This window comes from Centruroides vittatus, unplaced genomic scaffold (genome assembly GCF_030686945.1).
Source record: "Centruroides vittatus isolate TY-2023 unplaced genomic scaffold, ASM3068694v2 contig_1157, whole genome shotgun sequence".
In the NCBI taxonomy this organism is placed as follows: Eukaryota; Metazoa; Arthropoda; class Arachnida; order Scorpiones; family Buthidae; genus Centruroides; species Centruroides vittatus.
Window position 1 is genome coordinate 527,507 of NW_027120743.1, and position 16,595 is coordinate 544,101.

Here is a 16,595-nt window from a genome sequence, read left to right on the forward strand (position 1 = left end):
TTTTCACAAAAAAAAAAATAATAAATAACAATAATGAGATAAGCATTCTCGGTTGTATTAAATTACTGTATAAAATATTTTTACTAATTTCCAGGAATATTAAATCTTTATTTAACACAACATATTGTAAATAATATCATGGGCGTAGACAAGGGGATCGACGGAACTGGACTCCCCTCGCAGCTAAGCATATCGAACACTGTTCTATAGTAAATTAAAGATTAATTTGAACGCGTGATTATTTATTGTGGCATCGTCATAATGCCGGGCATAATGCAAATTTAATTTAAAATATATGCTCTCGATTTTAGTAGTGTCTTGACCCCGTACATCATACTTTTCTTGGTAACAATAGAGTCATGCCGGTCATCTATCTAAAATTTTTGAATTGAAATAAGTTCGTATATAGTTAATTGGAGTTTTCTTCCCCCTATCTGGTCTCGACTTTTGTCTAGCTAAAGACGGACGCCAGTGGGAATTTATAGGCCTGCAATTTAAAAGTTGCAGCACAATAAGTCTACTCCATTTTCCTTTACAAAAAAATATTATATAACTCTAATTTTATTATATACAATTTTAAACTTACCATTAGGAAAACTTAAAAAAAAAAAAAAAAAAACATGCAAACTCTATTGATCGTAGGATGAGTAAATGAGATAAATTCTTCGTAGTATATCGTAATTTAATGATAGTATTCAGTAGATAATCCTTTTGAATGTTAAATTTATATCAATAGAGTAAAAAATAGAATATAATTATCGGACAGCGTACTTTAAATGGATCTCCCGCAGATTTAAATGCAACCATTGGCGTAAAATGTCATTTCCCCGGGTTTAAAAACCACGTGGGTGCCCAATATTATTTTAAATGATATAATTCGAGTTTTAATATCTGATAATTTAGTATTTACCAAATGATATTGATTTTTCCTTCTCTCGGGTTTCTGTTAAAATTTATCGATTCGTCTTACAATGTGACGATTCGTCGGGAAAATTCTCCATTGTCACACGTTGTAAACAATTAAGTAAATACGTTTAAATTTACAAACGTATTTATTTGATTTTATTCGTGTTTATTAAATCTTTTTTTTTTGTCAATTAAATTATTCAATTTATTAATTCGATAATCCACTCGTCGCCATTTTCTTAATTTTGTAGAATATTCTTCTAATATTTGTTTTAATTATAAATATAATAAAGCTTTTTTTTGTTTTGCTTAATTTATTAAAAGTTTAATTTAAAAAATAATATTCTGTTTAATAATATTATTTTTTAAATTATTCCAAAATATTTACGCAATGCTAAATCGTTACGCATTGTTAAAAGAGAAACCGGAAATAACATAATGACAACGAGAGAAATCGATTACAATAGAGAAAATTCCAGAATGTTCAAGAAACGAGCCGTATCACTTGTGCACTTTAACTTCCCGAAAATAGTTCCCTCTCAATTTTCCCACGCGGTTGTAAAATTCGGTCGTATTTTGCTCATTCGTATACGTTTATTTATAAATTCGTATTCATTCTAGAAAATTCGAGTTAATTAGTCGAATTTGGTAATTTCGTTAAGTAATTCTGTACACGGAACTACTTTCGAGTATAAATACTTGCTTTCCGGTACTTCGGTCAGTCTGCGTTAACCGCGCGAGAAGTTTGTACATTTCTTTGTGAGTTTCTGTTCGTCTGTTCGAAACTAAAAAATCTCGACGTAAGTGTGTTTTTAGTTTAATTCGATCGTATACTCGGCAATCGTACGTCTTTGGCATGTTATCTTAAACGTTATTTAATTAAAACGATTCTTATTCTATTATACTTTTGTTTCAGATGCCCGAAATTACAATGAGCGAAGAATCTGAAGTCGAAACTTTCGCCTTTCAGGCGGAAATAGCTCAGTTGATGAGCTTGATCATTAATACTTTTTATTCTAACAAAGAAATATTTCTCAGGGAATTGATCTCCAACTCTTCTGATGTAAAGTATATCTTTTGTGTGTGAAATAATTTTTTATTCATTTCTCGTGTATTAATATAAAATTACTCTATTCAAGGCCTTAGATAAAATAAGATACGAAAGCCTGACCGACCCCTCCAGGTTGGATAATTGCAAGGATCTTTTCATTAAAATTGTTCCTAACAAGGACGAACGTACCCTGACGATTATCGATACCGGCATCGGAATGACCAAAGCCGACTTGATTAATAATCTCGGTACTATTGCGAAGTCCGGAACGAAAGCTTTTATGGAAGCCCTGCAGGTAATTCAAATGAGTTGTGTGATATTTATACTGTACATATAATTATAACTTGATTTTTAGGTGCAAAATGCTATGTCTGGTAAGATGCGAACTCCAAATGAGGGCGTTTCCCACTCCCCGTACTGGCAAAAAAGTCGAAGGAACCGTACCCGTATGCATGACCCTTTGTCAGATATTTGCCTCCGAAGGTCGGTTTTTATGGCGTGCCGGTATGCTCCCCGTCCTTGGTGCTCCGACTTACTCGAGGCTTGCAAGTGGGCGAGCCCCAAATCCCCTAAAACTATATATAACGTTGAGTAATCCGCAAACGGTTGAGTGGACCGCTCGAAGCCGGCATGATTGCCTGGGCTAAATAGCTAAATGTGAGTTAGCAGACCAACGTGACTCCCAATCGTGTGTAACCCGGAAGTAGGCTGATTTGGAGGGAGCTGTACTCACAAAGTATACCATGTAGAAGTGTGGTTCCTTTGACTATTTTGTTCCTATGGGTATGGTGTATAGCTCTGATAAGTTCCCAACTGTCTTGTTCGGAGATGTAATTGTACCCATTTTTGGGCAAAGAGAATGAAAAATAAAACATTATGTAACGAACAATTCGAATAAATTTGATGTTTGAATATATTAAACAATTTAATGTCTTTTTAATATATTCAAATCCCAAACGTTAATGTTTTGGATAAATATATTATAATTATTAAATTTATAAATTTAAGATTTAAAGGTTGGTTGTTTTTTCTTTTTAATTTAGGCAGGTGCAGATATATGTATGATTGGACAGTTTGGTGTAGGATTTTATTCTGCATATCTTGTAGCAGATAAAGTGACTGTTACCACTAAAAATAACGACGACGAACAATACACATGGGAATCTTCTGCCGGTGGCTCTTTTACAGTAAAGGCCGACCATGGTAACCTTAATTCTTGGTGCAATTTAACTGGAATATTTTTTAATGCCGATATTAAATTCTTATCGAATTTTGACTTATTTAGGAGAACCTCTGGGACGTGGTACCAGAATAATTCTTCATCTAAAAGAGGATCAAACAGAATATTTGGAAGAAAGGCGAATTAAAGAAGTGGTAAAGAAGCACAGTCAGTTTATTGGTTATCCTATAAAATTGGTGGTTCAGAAAGAAAGGGAGAAAGAAGTTTCGGACGATGAAGAAGAGAAAGAAGAAGAAAAGAAAGAAAATGAACCGGAGAATGAGGATACAGAAACGCCTAAAATTGAAGATATTGGAGAAGAGGAAGAAAAGGATAAAAAGAAGAAAAAGAAAATTAAAGTAAGTCAATTACTGCATTTTTTAACATTGTCATGCATATAATAAAATAGAATTTTGTCATCATCTTGATCAAGATGACAATGAAATTAAATATTTTGTGAGAAATATAGGACTTATTTGAGCAGAACTGCACTGATTGAGCTAGGAACAGAGACCAACACACGCATACACAGTAGAGCATCGATTATCCAAATGTCAATCAACCGAAACGTCAATTAACCGAAAGCTTTCTGGTTGGCAAATTTAAATTTCCACTAGTGCTGTGGTGCTGCAACCTTTGGCTGTCTTGGGCTACTCCAATATTATTTTTGTTGGTGTATGTTTTAGCTGGCAGCACTGGCGCAACCATGAGATGATACTTAAGGATCCGCTGGGATTTGAATGAATTTCAACATGGGATAGGTTAATATATTTTTTCGTACATAATCAGTTATCCAAAAAATTGAGGGTATACTATAGATTACTCCCTATGGAATTTCGTGTGTTTGGTTATATATCTGAACTCAGGGGACCGAGACGAGTTCAACGATACTCTACTTTTGGACCGAAGACGAAAAATAAAAAAGTTATCATACTTTTTTCCGGCGATCGCGCAATGATAGGGAGTCACGTCGCTCTCTGCTAAGTCGGCCTCGCTATCGCGATCGGGAGTCCCGTCGCTTGCCGTTAAAATTGCCTTTAGTAGACGTTTCCCCCCTTTTTTACTTTGTTCAAGAACTACCGTGAATTGATCACTAGTTTAGCACATGGCGGCGTGTGGTGGCGCTCGTACGAGAGGTCAGTCGGGCCGCCATGTTCGCTGCCATAAGTAACATTAACCGAAATGGCAATCGCACGATGATCGGAAGTCGCGTCGCTCTCTCCGCTCTCGTATCGCGTGTTTAACGCTCCGGGAGATGACCGTAGTCCGACGTCACGGTTTGCAGACTTTACCACAAGATGGCAATACTAGCAACTACGGTGCCGTCTGCATGAGAGCATTAAAAAAGTATGGTAACTTAAAAAGTGTGATAACTTTTTTATTTTTCGTCTCCGGTGCAAAAATAGGGTACCGTTGAACTCGTCTCGGTCCCGAGTTCAAATATATAATCAAAGTCCTGAAATTCCATAGGGAGTAATCTATAGTACACCCAAAATTGATTTTCTGAACAACCCCAGTTCCCAATTGATTTGGATAATTGATGCTCTACTGTGTGTGTGTGTGTGTATATGTATATATATATATATATATATATATGGGACTATACATGAAAAATTCCTAGAGTTGCTTGCCTGGGTTTTCCAGGCTGATGCCTTAACTACCTCAGCAATCTGGTCATTGACTTTCTACATTTAGAATCATGTTTAATGGGCCTGTAAAGTAACAACACAGCTCAGAAATTCTTACTGAAAAACCAATTTTGCAAACTAAAAGCTTCTTTATAAGATTCATTAGTAATGCTTTATAAAATTAAAAAAAAATGTGATTTGTTTTTTCTTCGATACAGACTTTGAATTTTTTTTATTTAAATCTTAAGTTTGACTAGAAAACATGTTTAATTATTGTATTTAAGACATTGTAATAAAAATTATTTAAGAAAACATAAATGTGGAATCATCTTTTGCTTCTGTACTAAATACTTTTTAAATTGACACAATTTTTTCCTATTCATTCTCTTGCCTAATAAATCAACTAGATCTTACCTGTTTCCTACTTATATCAAAAGATTGGTGGTTATCAAAGTATGGTCTGCAGACTGGCCTTTCTCCATATTGAAATTTATGAAGTTCAGCCAGAGAAGAGAACATTTTCATGCATTGCATTTTTTTTTGTTAGATTGCATACCAAAATATTTTGTTTTATCCAGTAATCTATCTATATCCTATAAATACCATCTTAGACAATAAGTGGATGGGGATGCACGTCGATAACTTTGAATGTTAAAATTTATATAATATTTTTTCAAACAGGAAAAGTATACCGAAGATGAAGAATTAAACAAAACTAAACCGATCTGGATGAGAAATCCTGACGATATCACCAAAGAAGAATATGGCGAATTTTATAAAAGTCTTACTAATGACTGGGAAGATCATCTGGCTGTTAAGCATTTTTCTGTAGAAGGACAGCTAGAATTTAGAGCATTATTATTTGTTCCTAAAAGAGCACCATTTGATTTGTTTGAAAATAAAAAGCAGAAGAATAATATAAAGTTATATGTAAGAAGAGTATTTATTATGGATAACTGTGAAGATCTCATTCCTGAATACTTGAGTAAGTATATTTCGTGACATAAAACTTTAAAAATTTTAGTTATCAAATGCTGAATTTTTTAAAATTTATTTATTTGCCAATGATGTCTTGATAATTGCTACTAATTCTAAAAATAATGTTAAATTGTAATTAAGTCAATGAAATAAAACATGTTTTTGTAGTTAGTTATCAGCTTCAGTTTAGTATATATTATCCAGTTTGGTAGCAAGTTTAATTTTCATTGGTTTGTTCAGTAACTGAGATGGGAAATTCATTCTTGGCAATTTTAATAATCAGTATCATCAATTATTTCATGAAATCTCACCTTTTTGGAATGCTTGTGGTGGTGTTGGCATGGGTTACTTTCATTGTTTGTTTACAATGCCTCGTATCATTTGGCCACAACCGTTGACATGCTATCATTTTGATTTAAGGAATTTTCTGCTATAATAGACTGACAATTGAGAAATATACTTTGGAATAATTTTGCTTGTTTATGTTTAAAATAAACACCATAAATAGGGACTACTTTGTGCGGGATAGTGAGAAACGTGAAAGTAATGGTATAGGATTTTATGTATAAGTGCAGAATGTTTTTTGTTTTAAGATATCAGGCAGTGACTATAGGAATACATATTTACTTTTGGCTAGATCCATGATAGAATCAATCAGATGGTGAGGAATAGGGGTCAACATGCAACCAAATCATCTTGAAAAATTCGTGAGGATTCTAAAAATCAAAGTTCAATCTTTAGTTCTCAGAATGGAGGGCATCTATTTTCTAAAAATCTAGATGATTTTAGTCAATCAACTATTGTAAATTTTTAAATTTAATAATTGTTGATTTATATAATTCTTTTTATACGTGAAAAAAGAATGGACTTCCATGTTTTCAAACCAAATGTTTGTCAATTTTGATGAAATTAGTTTTCAGTTTGTTAGATAATTTGTTAATAATAATTTCTATTAGCATTTATTATGAAGACTGTTTTATAATTTTAATAACATTATTAAAATTTAGATTTCATCAAGGGTGTGGTTGATTCTGAAGATCTTCCTTTGAATATTTCTCGTGAAATGTTACAACAGAACAAGATTTTAAAAGTTATTAGAAAAAATCTTGTCAAAAAATGTCTAGAACTTTTTGATGAAATTAGTGAAGATAAGGATATGTACAAAAAATTCTACGACCAATTCAGCAAAAATATAAAGGTAAATAAAATCATAGAGGGATTCACTTTGATTGATTTTGAATGAGTTAAAGGAATTCAGATATAGCAATTAAATTCTATTCGTTGTTTATTTTATTTTCGTAAACTCTAATTTTTGTTTTTCTAATTTCAATATTAGCTTGGTATCCACGAAGATTCTCAAAACAGGAAAAAATTGGCCGAATATCTGAGGTACTACACGTCGTCGTCCGGTGACGAAACATGTTCTTTGAAAGATTACGTATCCCGTATGAAAGAAAATCAGAAACACATCTACTTCATCACCGGGGAATCAAAAGAACAAGTAGCAAATTCTGCTTTTGTCGAGAGAGTCAGGAAGCGTGGCTTTGAAGTTATCTATATGATTGAACCAATCGACGAATATTGCATTCAACAACTCAAAGAATACGACGGAAAAACATTGACGTCCGTGACCAAAGAGGGGCTCGAATTACCAGAAGACGAAGAGGAAAAGAAAAAACGAGAGGACGATAAAGCAAAATACGAGAACTTATGCAAAGTGATGAAAGATATACTTGATAAGAAAGTAGAAAAAGTAAGTAAAAATTTCCTCACATTTACCTAAAAATACTTTATTGTTTTTTAATTTAAAAAAAAAAATTTTAGGTGGTGGTATCAAATCGTCTTGTTAGTTCACCATGCTGTATTGTTACAAGTCAGTATGGATGGAGTGCTAATATGGAAAGAATTATGAAAGCTCAAGCATTGCGAGATACTAGCACAATGGGCTACATGGCTGCAAAGAAACATTTGGAAATTAATCCGGATCATCCCATTATCGACACATTAAGACAGAAAGCCGATGCAGACAAAAATGATAAATCTGTAAAAGTAAGTGTTTAGTAATGATATAGGATGCTAAGTTAATTACTAAAAGTAATCTACTCTACATCTCACGATCTAAATTTGTTAATTTTTCTCACAGGATCTCGTAATGCTGCTTTTCGAGTCGTCTCTGCTATGCTCCGGTTTCAGCCTGGAAGACCCACAGACCCACGCCTCTCGAATTTTCCGCATGATAAAGTTGGGACTGGGGATCGACGAGGACGAGGGAGCGTCCGGAGATAATGCAGAAGAAGAATTACCTCCCCTGGAAGGAGACGAAGAAGACGCATCGCGCATGGAGGAAGTAGATTGATGATACTTAATTTAAATTACTCATTCTGTAATTTAACTTGTATTCCATTTTCATCATTCCTTTCATTTTATTTTAAATAAATGTTTTTGTTCAGTGAATTGAAAGTTGTACTTAAATTTTTACCATCACACCCATACAGTACAGTTAAATGACTGATGTACAAACTCCCACCAATATGACAGGTATCATTAAGACCAGAATTTGGGCAAAAAGTTGATATTTTCTTCAAATGATCACATTACAAAGAACCTTTTACATTCCTCAACTATTAATTTGGATAAATTCAAATTAAAAGAAATATCCAGATCTTGTATGATGAGATTTATGTAAATCATCAGTTTATATGATTATTTTCTTAAAATTAATCAAAACTTGTGAACTGGATAAAATGTCAAATTACCTTAGCAGCAGAGGTTCAATTTATGCTAGAAATTGATGTTTTTGGCCTAATTTATAGGTCATCTTCAGATATTAATAAAACGAAATATTAAATTTTAAAGATTGGAACAAAATAATGTGTATCGTGTCTAAGACCTATAAATTAGGTCAAAAATGTTAGCAGTAAATTTATGCTGGAAGTTATTTTAAGTTGTAAAAAGAAACACCACTTAATAATGCAAATTTTTGGCTCATAAAAAAAATCTTCATTTTAAAAATTTAAAGTATTTTATAACGCATGAAGTTGATGGAGTTACTCCACACTTTTTATGTATGAAAAAAGATATTAAATTTGAGAATAGTATACATACAGAAAATGTTTCTTCTATTGGATGATACGTTCTGGTATTACAGGTATGATAATATCTCTGTTTTCGTCAATTTCATTGGCATGCCCGCAACCTCCTAATTTTGCGAAAACAGGAGTGTGGCATTACCTCGTGCGTCTAGCCAGACAATTCCATTGCTTTCCCTTTTAGCCAAAGAAAGTTTCCAGAGCCAGCAGCCCTTTGAATGTCATGTTAAATGTTAATTTATTCTCCGTAAAATGTGTTATTTGGTATGTATTTTGGAGTGTCTAGAACGAATTGGATTTACATTGATTGATTTGTATGGAAATAATCGTGTCTGTTTTGGATTTTGCCAATTGTCTTAGGACGGATTATCGACAAAAACCGAGGTATTGCTGTAATTAAATCGGTTAACAGAAAACAAAAGTTATACGTGATAACACTGGACAACAAAAAAAATGTTTTTGAATGTTTCCTTTATTTCATGAGTGAAATCTTACTAATTTTGGGGTGAGAAAATTGAATATGACAAAGAAAAATTTTTATTAGTTCTAGTTTCTGTGGTATACAATAGGTGATTTTAACAACACAATAGAAAATGATACATGTTAATTACATATGCTAACAACATTGAAAGTGCTTTTGAATTTTTTTTAAAATTACAGTAACATTCTAAGAGTTCTAAATTAATAGAAGAACAGGTGGTTCGGTGTGAAGAGAATCATGTGGTGACTTCATGAGATCGTTTTCTTTTGGCTTGCCTCTTGTGAGTGAGTTCTGGTGCATCCCTACACACAGACAAGCAGTAATCTGCGAGCATTGCTTCATTCCAATGGCCCTGATATCTTTGTTCCAATACAGAAATATCCTGGTGGAATCTTTCCCATGTTCATCACTGACAGCTCCACAACTAGGAGGGAAAAAGTCTAGGTGGGAATGGAGAAAATGGATTTTGAGGGACATGCTGCATCCGAGTTGATGATATTTTTCCAGAAGTACTGTCACCAACTGAGTGTAGTTATCGTCTCTTTTGTTGCCTAAGAATCCACGAATAACTTCCTTTAAGGCTTCCCAAGCTTCCTTTTCTTTTCCCTCCAAAACTTGGTGAAACGTGGGATCCTTTACAAGTTTTCGAATTTGTGGCCCAACAAAAATACCTTCCTTAACCTTTGCATCACTCAATCTAGGAAATTTGTCTCTTAAGTACTTAAATGCCTGTCCTTTCTGGTTCATACCTTTGACAAAAGTTTTCATTAAACCCAGCTTGATATGAAGGAGTGGAAGAAGAATGTCTTTTGGGTCCACAAGAGGCTTGGCGATGATATTTTTCTTGGTAGAGTCAAGATTTCTTGCAGGCCAGTCCATTTGAATGTAATGTGATTTCCTATCCCTACTGTCCCACATACATAAAAAGCAACAGTATTTAGTGTACCCCAGTTGCATTCCTAAGAGTACAGCGATGACTTTTAGATCACCACATATTTTCCACTTGTGCTCAGCATAATTGATTGAGTCAAGGAGGGCTGTTATGTTTGCATAAGTCTCCGCCATGTGAACAGCATGACCAACAGGAATAGAAGGAAGACGGTTGCCATTGTGAAGTAATACAGCTTTCAAACTAAGCTTAGAGGAGTCTATGAATAGCCTCCATTCACTTGGAACATGGTTCAAATTCAAACATTTCATCAAGCCATTAACGTTGCAGCAAACAACCAGATTGTTTTTCTTCTGAAAAAAGGAAGCAGATCCCTCTGACGTTCTCTGTACTGTGAGACCCTGATATCACGTTGGAGAAGATTCCATTGCTGTAGTCTTGACTCTAGAAGTTCCGCCTTCTGCTTTGACAAGTCTAGGTCTCGAATGAGATGACTCAGTCTGTGCGGTGTATCATCTTTTACCTCCCGCTAAACCATAGGCATATTTAGGCTCCCGCCAAACCATAGGCACAGCAAAAGCCATAGATTGTTTTTTATTTTTCAGCCATTCTCATAGTATAACTGAACAAGAGTTACAACATATATGTGGAGCCCACGACTTATCCTGGTCCCCTACCTTCATACCAAAATAATGGTGATAGGCAGTCTTCATGAGAGGCATCAGATTGCGTTTCTGTGACGAAAATGTTATTTCACCACAAATGTAACAAAAATTGTTCTCTGAATTAACACATTTTCGTGGCATTTTGGTATAACCAGTATAATATTAACTTCAAAAGCACTCCAAAACCAGGAATTTGACTTGACCAAGCAAGAGCACTACTAAGAGTGAGATATTCTACAATTGTTCAAAGAAAAACACTCATAAAATCTATTAAAGAACATAAGCAATCTGTTAATAGGACTGTTGACAGCACAGTCCTAGCAGCATTTGCTAAGCAACAGGAGATCACAGTACACTGGGATAGTGCTTCCATCATAAAAGCCACTAGGTCTAAACAGGCCGTTAGACACATGGAGAAATTAGAAATATATAAGGCACAATTAACGTCCCATTGCATCAACCACAGGGACGCAGATGGGCTGTCATCTGCCTGGAAATCGTTCATTGGATAATGTAAGAATGGGATATTATATATAGTTTGTCAAGAATCTGCATTTTTATTACTGTTTTTCGGTATATCGTTTTTTACATAGTCTGCGCAATCGCAAAAATTCTTTCCATTCTCATGATTTTGTAAATTTGAATTATTAGTTTGTTCTTTTTATTTTTTGCTCGAGTAACTGAAGAAGACTGATGAAATCAGTTGAAAACATTTTTATATGATTAAAGTTTGCTGGAATTTTTGAAAGAAAGGTGTTGTTTTCTCTTTATTATACCAGTTCCAGTAAGTTCGTTATTTTTAAAAACTATTTACAGTGTAGTGACATTTTTCCTCCAACAGTGACAGTGTAATAAATGTATACACTTTTAAAGCTTGATAATTGCAACCAGATGTTCTGCTCTTTAAAAATGTTTTTATATGTATAATAATTTTATACAAAAGTAAATGAAATATCTTATATCAGAAAAATATATATTCTATAATAGAGTGTAGTTTTACAGGAAAAACACCAATGAAAATTTGAAATAATTGAAGATACACTATTTTGTAATGAAACATTTTTTTACAAATTTTACTATAAAAATTAATCGATTTTATCGAATATTTATTGTCTTTTACGCAGCCCTGAAAATGGCTGTTGCCGGTCCCAAGCCCGGATAAAGGAGGAGGGTTGGCGTCAGGAAGGGCATCCGGCCATAAAACATCTTGCCAAAACTACATGATGAGTCTCAGAAACTGTGATAGAAGGAGAACTAGGGCGTACCCTGTAGGCGACGCGCAGCTAGATCGCCCTAAAACTGCGAAAAGTGGGCAAGGGCTACCTCACCAGTGGCGGATGAGGTTAAAGAAGCAAGCCCTACATGAGGAAAAGGTGTTGAGAGTGGGGACACTGAATGTGGGAAGTATGACGGGAAGAGGAATGGAGGTGGTGGATATGATGCGGAAAAGGAGGATTGATGTACTGTGCGTGCAAGAAACGAGGTGGAGGGGAGACAAGGCGAAGGAACTTGGAGATGGATGTAAATTGTTTTATAGCAGTGCAAACAGGAATGGAAGAAATGGAGTTGGAATAGTGGTGGCTGGCAAGTGGAGGAGCGAGGTACTAGAGGTGTACAGGAGAGGTGATAGGATGATGCGAATGAAACTGAGTTTTGGAGATGATCTACTTGTGGTGTTTAGAGTGTACGCACCCCAGGTAGGATGTGCAACAGGGGAGAAAGAATGTTTTTGGAGTGAATTGGATGAAGAAATGAGGACACTGGAAGGAGGGGAGAGAGTAATTGTGGGAGGCGACTTCAATGGGCACATAGGGGGGCGGAACATGGGCTATGAAAGGATCCATGGAGGCCATGGGGTTGGGGAACCCAACAAGGAGGGGGAGAGTATATTGGGTTTTGCTGTGGCTTTTGATCTGGGGATTGTGAATTCGTTTTTCACCAAGCAGGACAGTCATCTGATAACTTTCAACAGTGGGCCTCATAGTTCGCAGATTGACTATATCCTTACTAGACGAGAGCACCTTGCGACGGTGATAAACTGTAAGGTTATACCAACAGATCAGGTATCGGCGCAACATCGGTTGATGTGCATAGACATGAAGTTAAGAATGTATAGGAAAAGTGGAAATACACAGATGAAGAAAATCAAGTGGTTTCGTTTGAGGGAGGAGAGGGCGAGGGCGGAGTATGTGGAGAGGGTGCTGCTACAAATCTCGCAAGAATGGGAGGGGGTGCAGGACTGGTGGGCATATAATGCCCAGGCTATCAGGAACTGTGCGGAGGAGGTGCTTGGTGTAACATCTGGAAAGATTAGGGTGCAAAAGGAAGGTTGGTGGTGGAATGAAAATGTGCAACAAGTTGTTCAGGTAAAGAAGGAGGCAAAACGGAAGTGGGACAGGTCACGTACTGAGGAAGATAGATTTGCGTATAAAACGGCAAAGCGTGAAGCTAAGAGAGTAGTGGCACAGGCAAAGGCAGGAGCATATGCGAATTTATACGAGGAGTTGGATACAAGGGAAGGACAGAAGAAAATATATCGTTTAGCCAAAATCAGGAATAGGGCAACGAAGGACATCTCGCATGTAAGGCAGATCAAGGACACAACGGGGACGGTCCTTCGAAGGGAGAACGACATACGAGAAGGATGGAGGGCATACTTTGAGGGACTTTTGAATACAGAGAATGAAACAAAGAACAGAGAGGAAGGAAGCCAAAACATGGGCATGGTACAGATGGTAACCAGAGAAGAAGTGGAAAGGGCCCTAAAGAGGATGAAGAACGGTAAAGCGGAGGGCCCGGATGGAATTCCTGTAGAGGTGTGGAAGTCATTGGGGAGGAAGGGCATTGACCTGCTATGGGACCTATTCAGAAAAGTCTTTGAGCAGGAGGAAATACCTAACGAATGGAGAGAAAGTATACTTGTACCTATCTACAAAGGAAAAGGGGATGTTCAAGAGTGTAAAAACTATAGAGGAATAAAGTTGATGTCCCACACGATGAAGATTTTGGAAAGGGTTTTAGACAGAAGGTTGAGAGCAGAGGTGACCATTGCAGGAGAGCAGTTTGGATTCATGCCAGGACGGTCAACAGTCGATGCCATTTTTGCCCTTCGGCAAATGTTGGAAAAATATTGGGAGAAGCAAACCCAGCTGCATATGGCATTCATTGACCTGGAGAAAGCTTATGATACGGTGCCTAGACAAGAACTCTGGAGGTGTCTAAGGGAAAAGCTAGTTCCTGAAAAGTATGTTAGATTGATACAGGAACTGTATAGGGATGTGGCCACAAAGGTTAGGAGCTGTGTTGGAGTGTCCCGGTGCTTCAAGGTGGGAGTTGGTTTACATCAGGGGTCAGCACTGAGCCCCTTCTTGTTTAACATGCTGATGGAGGTGATCACGGACGGGGTCAGAGAAGAGGCGCCTTGGACCATGTTGTATGCAGATGATATCGTTCTGTGCACCGAGACTAAAGAGGAGCTGAGGGTTAAATTGGAAAGGTGGTTGGGCACGTTGGAAGGGAGGGGCTTGAGGGTGAGTAGGAGTAAAACAGTGTATATGTGTAGTGGGGAGGTGGATGGTGCCCGGGAGAGGGATCTGGAGTTGAGGGGAGACGTATTTCGCAGAGTCAATACCTTTAAGTACCTGGGGTCAACTGTGGCGGAGGATGGAGGTGTGGATAAGGAGGTGACAGGCAGGATTCAGGCTGGCTGGAGGAATTGGAGGGATATGTCAGGTGTGTTATGTGATAAGAGGGTGCCGCTTAGGTTGAAAGGGAAAGTTTATCGGGTGGTGGTGAGACCAGCTATGCTGTATGCTATTGAGACTGTGAGCTTGAGGAAAACCCATGTCAAAAGGATGGAGGTGGCGGAGATGAGGATGCTCCGCTGGATGTGTGGGGTTACGAGAAGGGATCACATTCGAAATGAATGTGTGAGGGGGACTGTGAAAGTTACGAACATAGAAGCAAAGATACAGGAGGCAAGGTTGAAGTGGTTTGGTCATGTGGTACGAAGAGAAGAAGAGTATGTGGGAAGAAGGGTTATGCAGATGTCAGTGAGGGGGAGGAGGAGGCGGGGACGACCGCGGAGACGGTGGATGGATCTTGTGGCGGAGGACTTGAGAGGGAGGCATCTGAATGTGGAGGCAGCCCAAGACAGGGAGCAGTGGAGGCGACTCATCAGAAACAGCAACCCTACATAGAGTGGGAAAAGCTGAGGAAGAAGAAGAAGACTATAAAATCTTTCTTATATATTTTGTATTATTTAGATTACGTCAATCATTTAAAATTATAGTTTGAAATGAATAAAAGTTTTAAATCTTTCGCAGACCATATTTTAGCTCTTGCGGACCACTGGTTGGGAACTGCTTCTCCAAAGCAAGAGCTAATCGGTCATTTTTATAGTGATTTTTGAATTCAGCAGATGAAAATACATAAGAATATGCTAATTTTGAGCCCAAAACAAAATCATTGTTGTCCAGTGTAATTAAGCATTCCTTTTATGCATTTCTTTGATTAAAAAAACTTAATGTCTACATCAATAAAATGTGATACAAAAATTTTTTTACAAAAATAATTTATTGCATTAGGTTAAATCGAAATTAAGTTAACATTGAGACTAGTCAAATACATTTTACAATTAAATATAAGCTGTAATATTTAACTCAAAAATTTCAAGTAACTATGATTAAACACAATTTTAGAATGAATTTACGTCACTCTAGTTTTGTTACTTTAACCAGTATGTACCAAATTCAACTTTTTAACACTAACATCCATTTACAGTTCAGTAATGTGAGCTACAAATATATATATATAATTCAGAAACTAAAGTCTATGAATCAGGTTAAACATTGTCCCTTAAGCTAGTTAGATTTTCATTTCTTCTTTTTCAGCTTATGCTTGAATACAATTTAACAATACTTCAGTGATGCTGACATGAATAAACTTCTGCCAAGATTGTATAACACAAAAACTTGCACAATTTTTGGTTTTTTTTTAAAAATCTTTCCAAAATTTGTAATTTATATCATATGCAATAAGATACAGTGCGTAACTTTCATTTATTCTATTTCGGTTGTTTCTGTTTTTTACTTCCAGACGTCCCAGAGTATCATAGAATTTAAATGTGTGCAAGATTCCACGATATTCAATAATTTATTTAACAATTATCAAATATCGTGCGCCACACACATCAAAAGGAGCTAGGTGATTGTTGTATTGGCTTTAAAAAAATTATTTACTGTATATTGATGTATATTGTGTTTAAATAAAAAACAATACTGTTTTTAAAAATAATCGAATAAATGTTATAAATTTAAAAAGTTTATTGTACTGTTTTCTAGTGAAATACAAAATACATTTAATTTACATACAGTGACACAGCCATTTAATTTTCTTCATTTTAAAAGGAATGTATAAGTTTCATCAATCCTGAAAATTTTAATAGGTAAATTGGATAAGCTCTATTGAATGGTAATATTTTTGACTTTCAATTGGCCAGAAATGTGCTATTTTGGTCAAAAGTCAAAATTTTTTAAACAGAACATGGTATTTTTTAATTTAGATTCTATTAAATGCAAAAAATAAGATAATTCTGTTTCAAATATTTTTCCTAAGAACATCGTCACAGACCGTAAAATTATATTGAAAGTGGGAACGTAGGTATCGGTCCACGTGGAACATATCCGTT

At 35.9% G+C, this 16,595-nt stretch overlaps 1 protein-coding gene across 1 annotated transcript; it reads left to right on the forward strand.

Moving 5' to 3' along the window:
• The first annotated feature begins 1,554 nt into the window (after nucleotides 1-1,554).
• LOC136979672 (heat shock protein HSP 90-alpha-like) lies at nucleotides 1,555-8,236 on the forward strand. The gene is made up of 10 exons (XM_067275716.1): nucleotides 1,555-1,706; nucleotides 1,823-1,969; nucleotides 2,046-2,252; nucleotides 3,001-3,160; nucleotides 3,243-3,535; nucleotides 5,486-5,789; nucleotides 6,790-6,980; nucleotides 7,119-7,535; nucleotides 7,607-7,831; nucleotides 7,926-8,236. The coding sequence occupies exons 2-10, from the start codon at nucleotides 1,823-1,825 to the stop codon at nucleotides 8,136-8,138; spliced, it is 2,157 nt and encodes a 718-aa protein (XP_067131817.1). The 5' UTR covers nucleotides 1,555-1,706; the 3' UTR covers nucleotides 8,139-8,236.
• The last annotated feature ends 8,359 nt before the right edge of the window (nucleotides 8,237-16,595 follow it).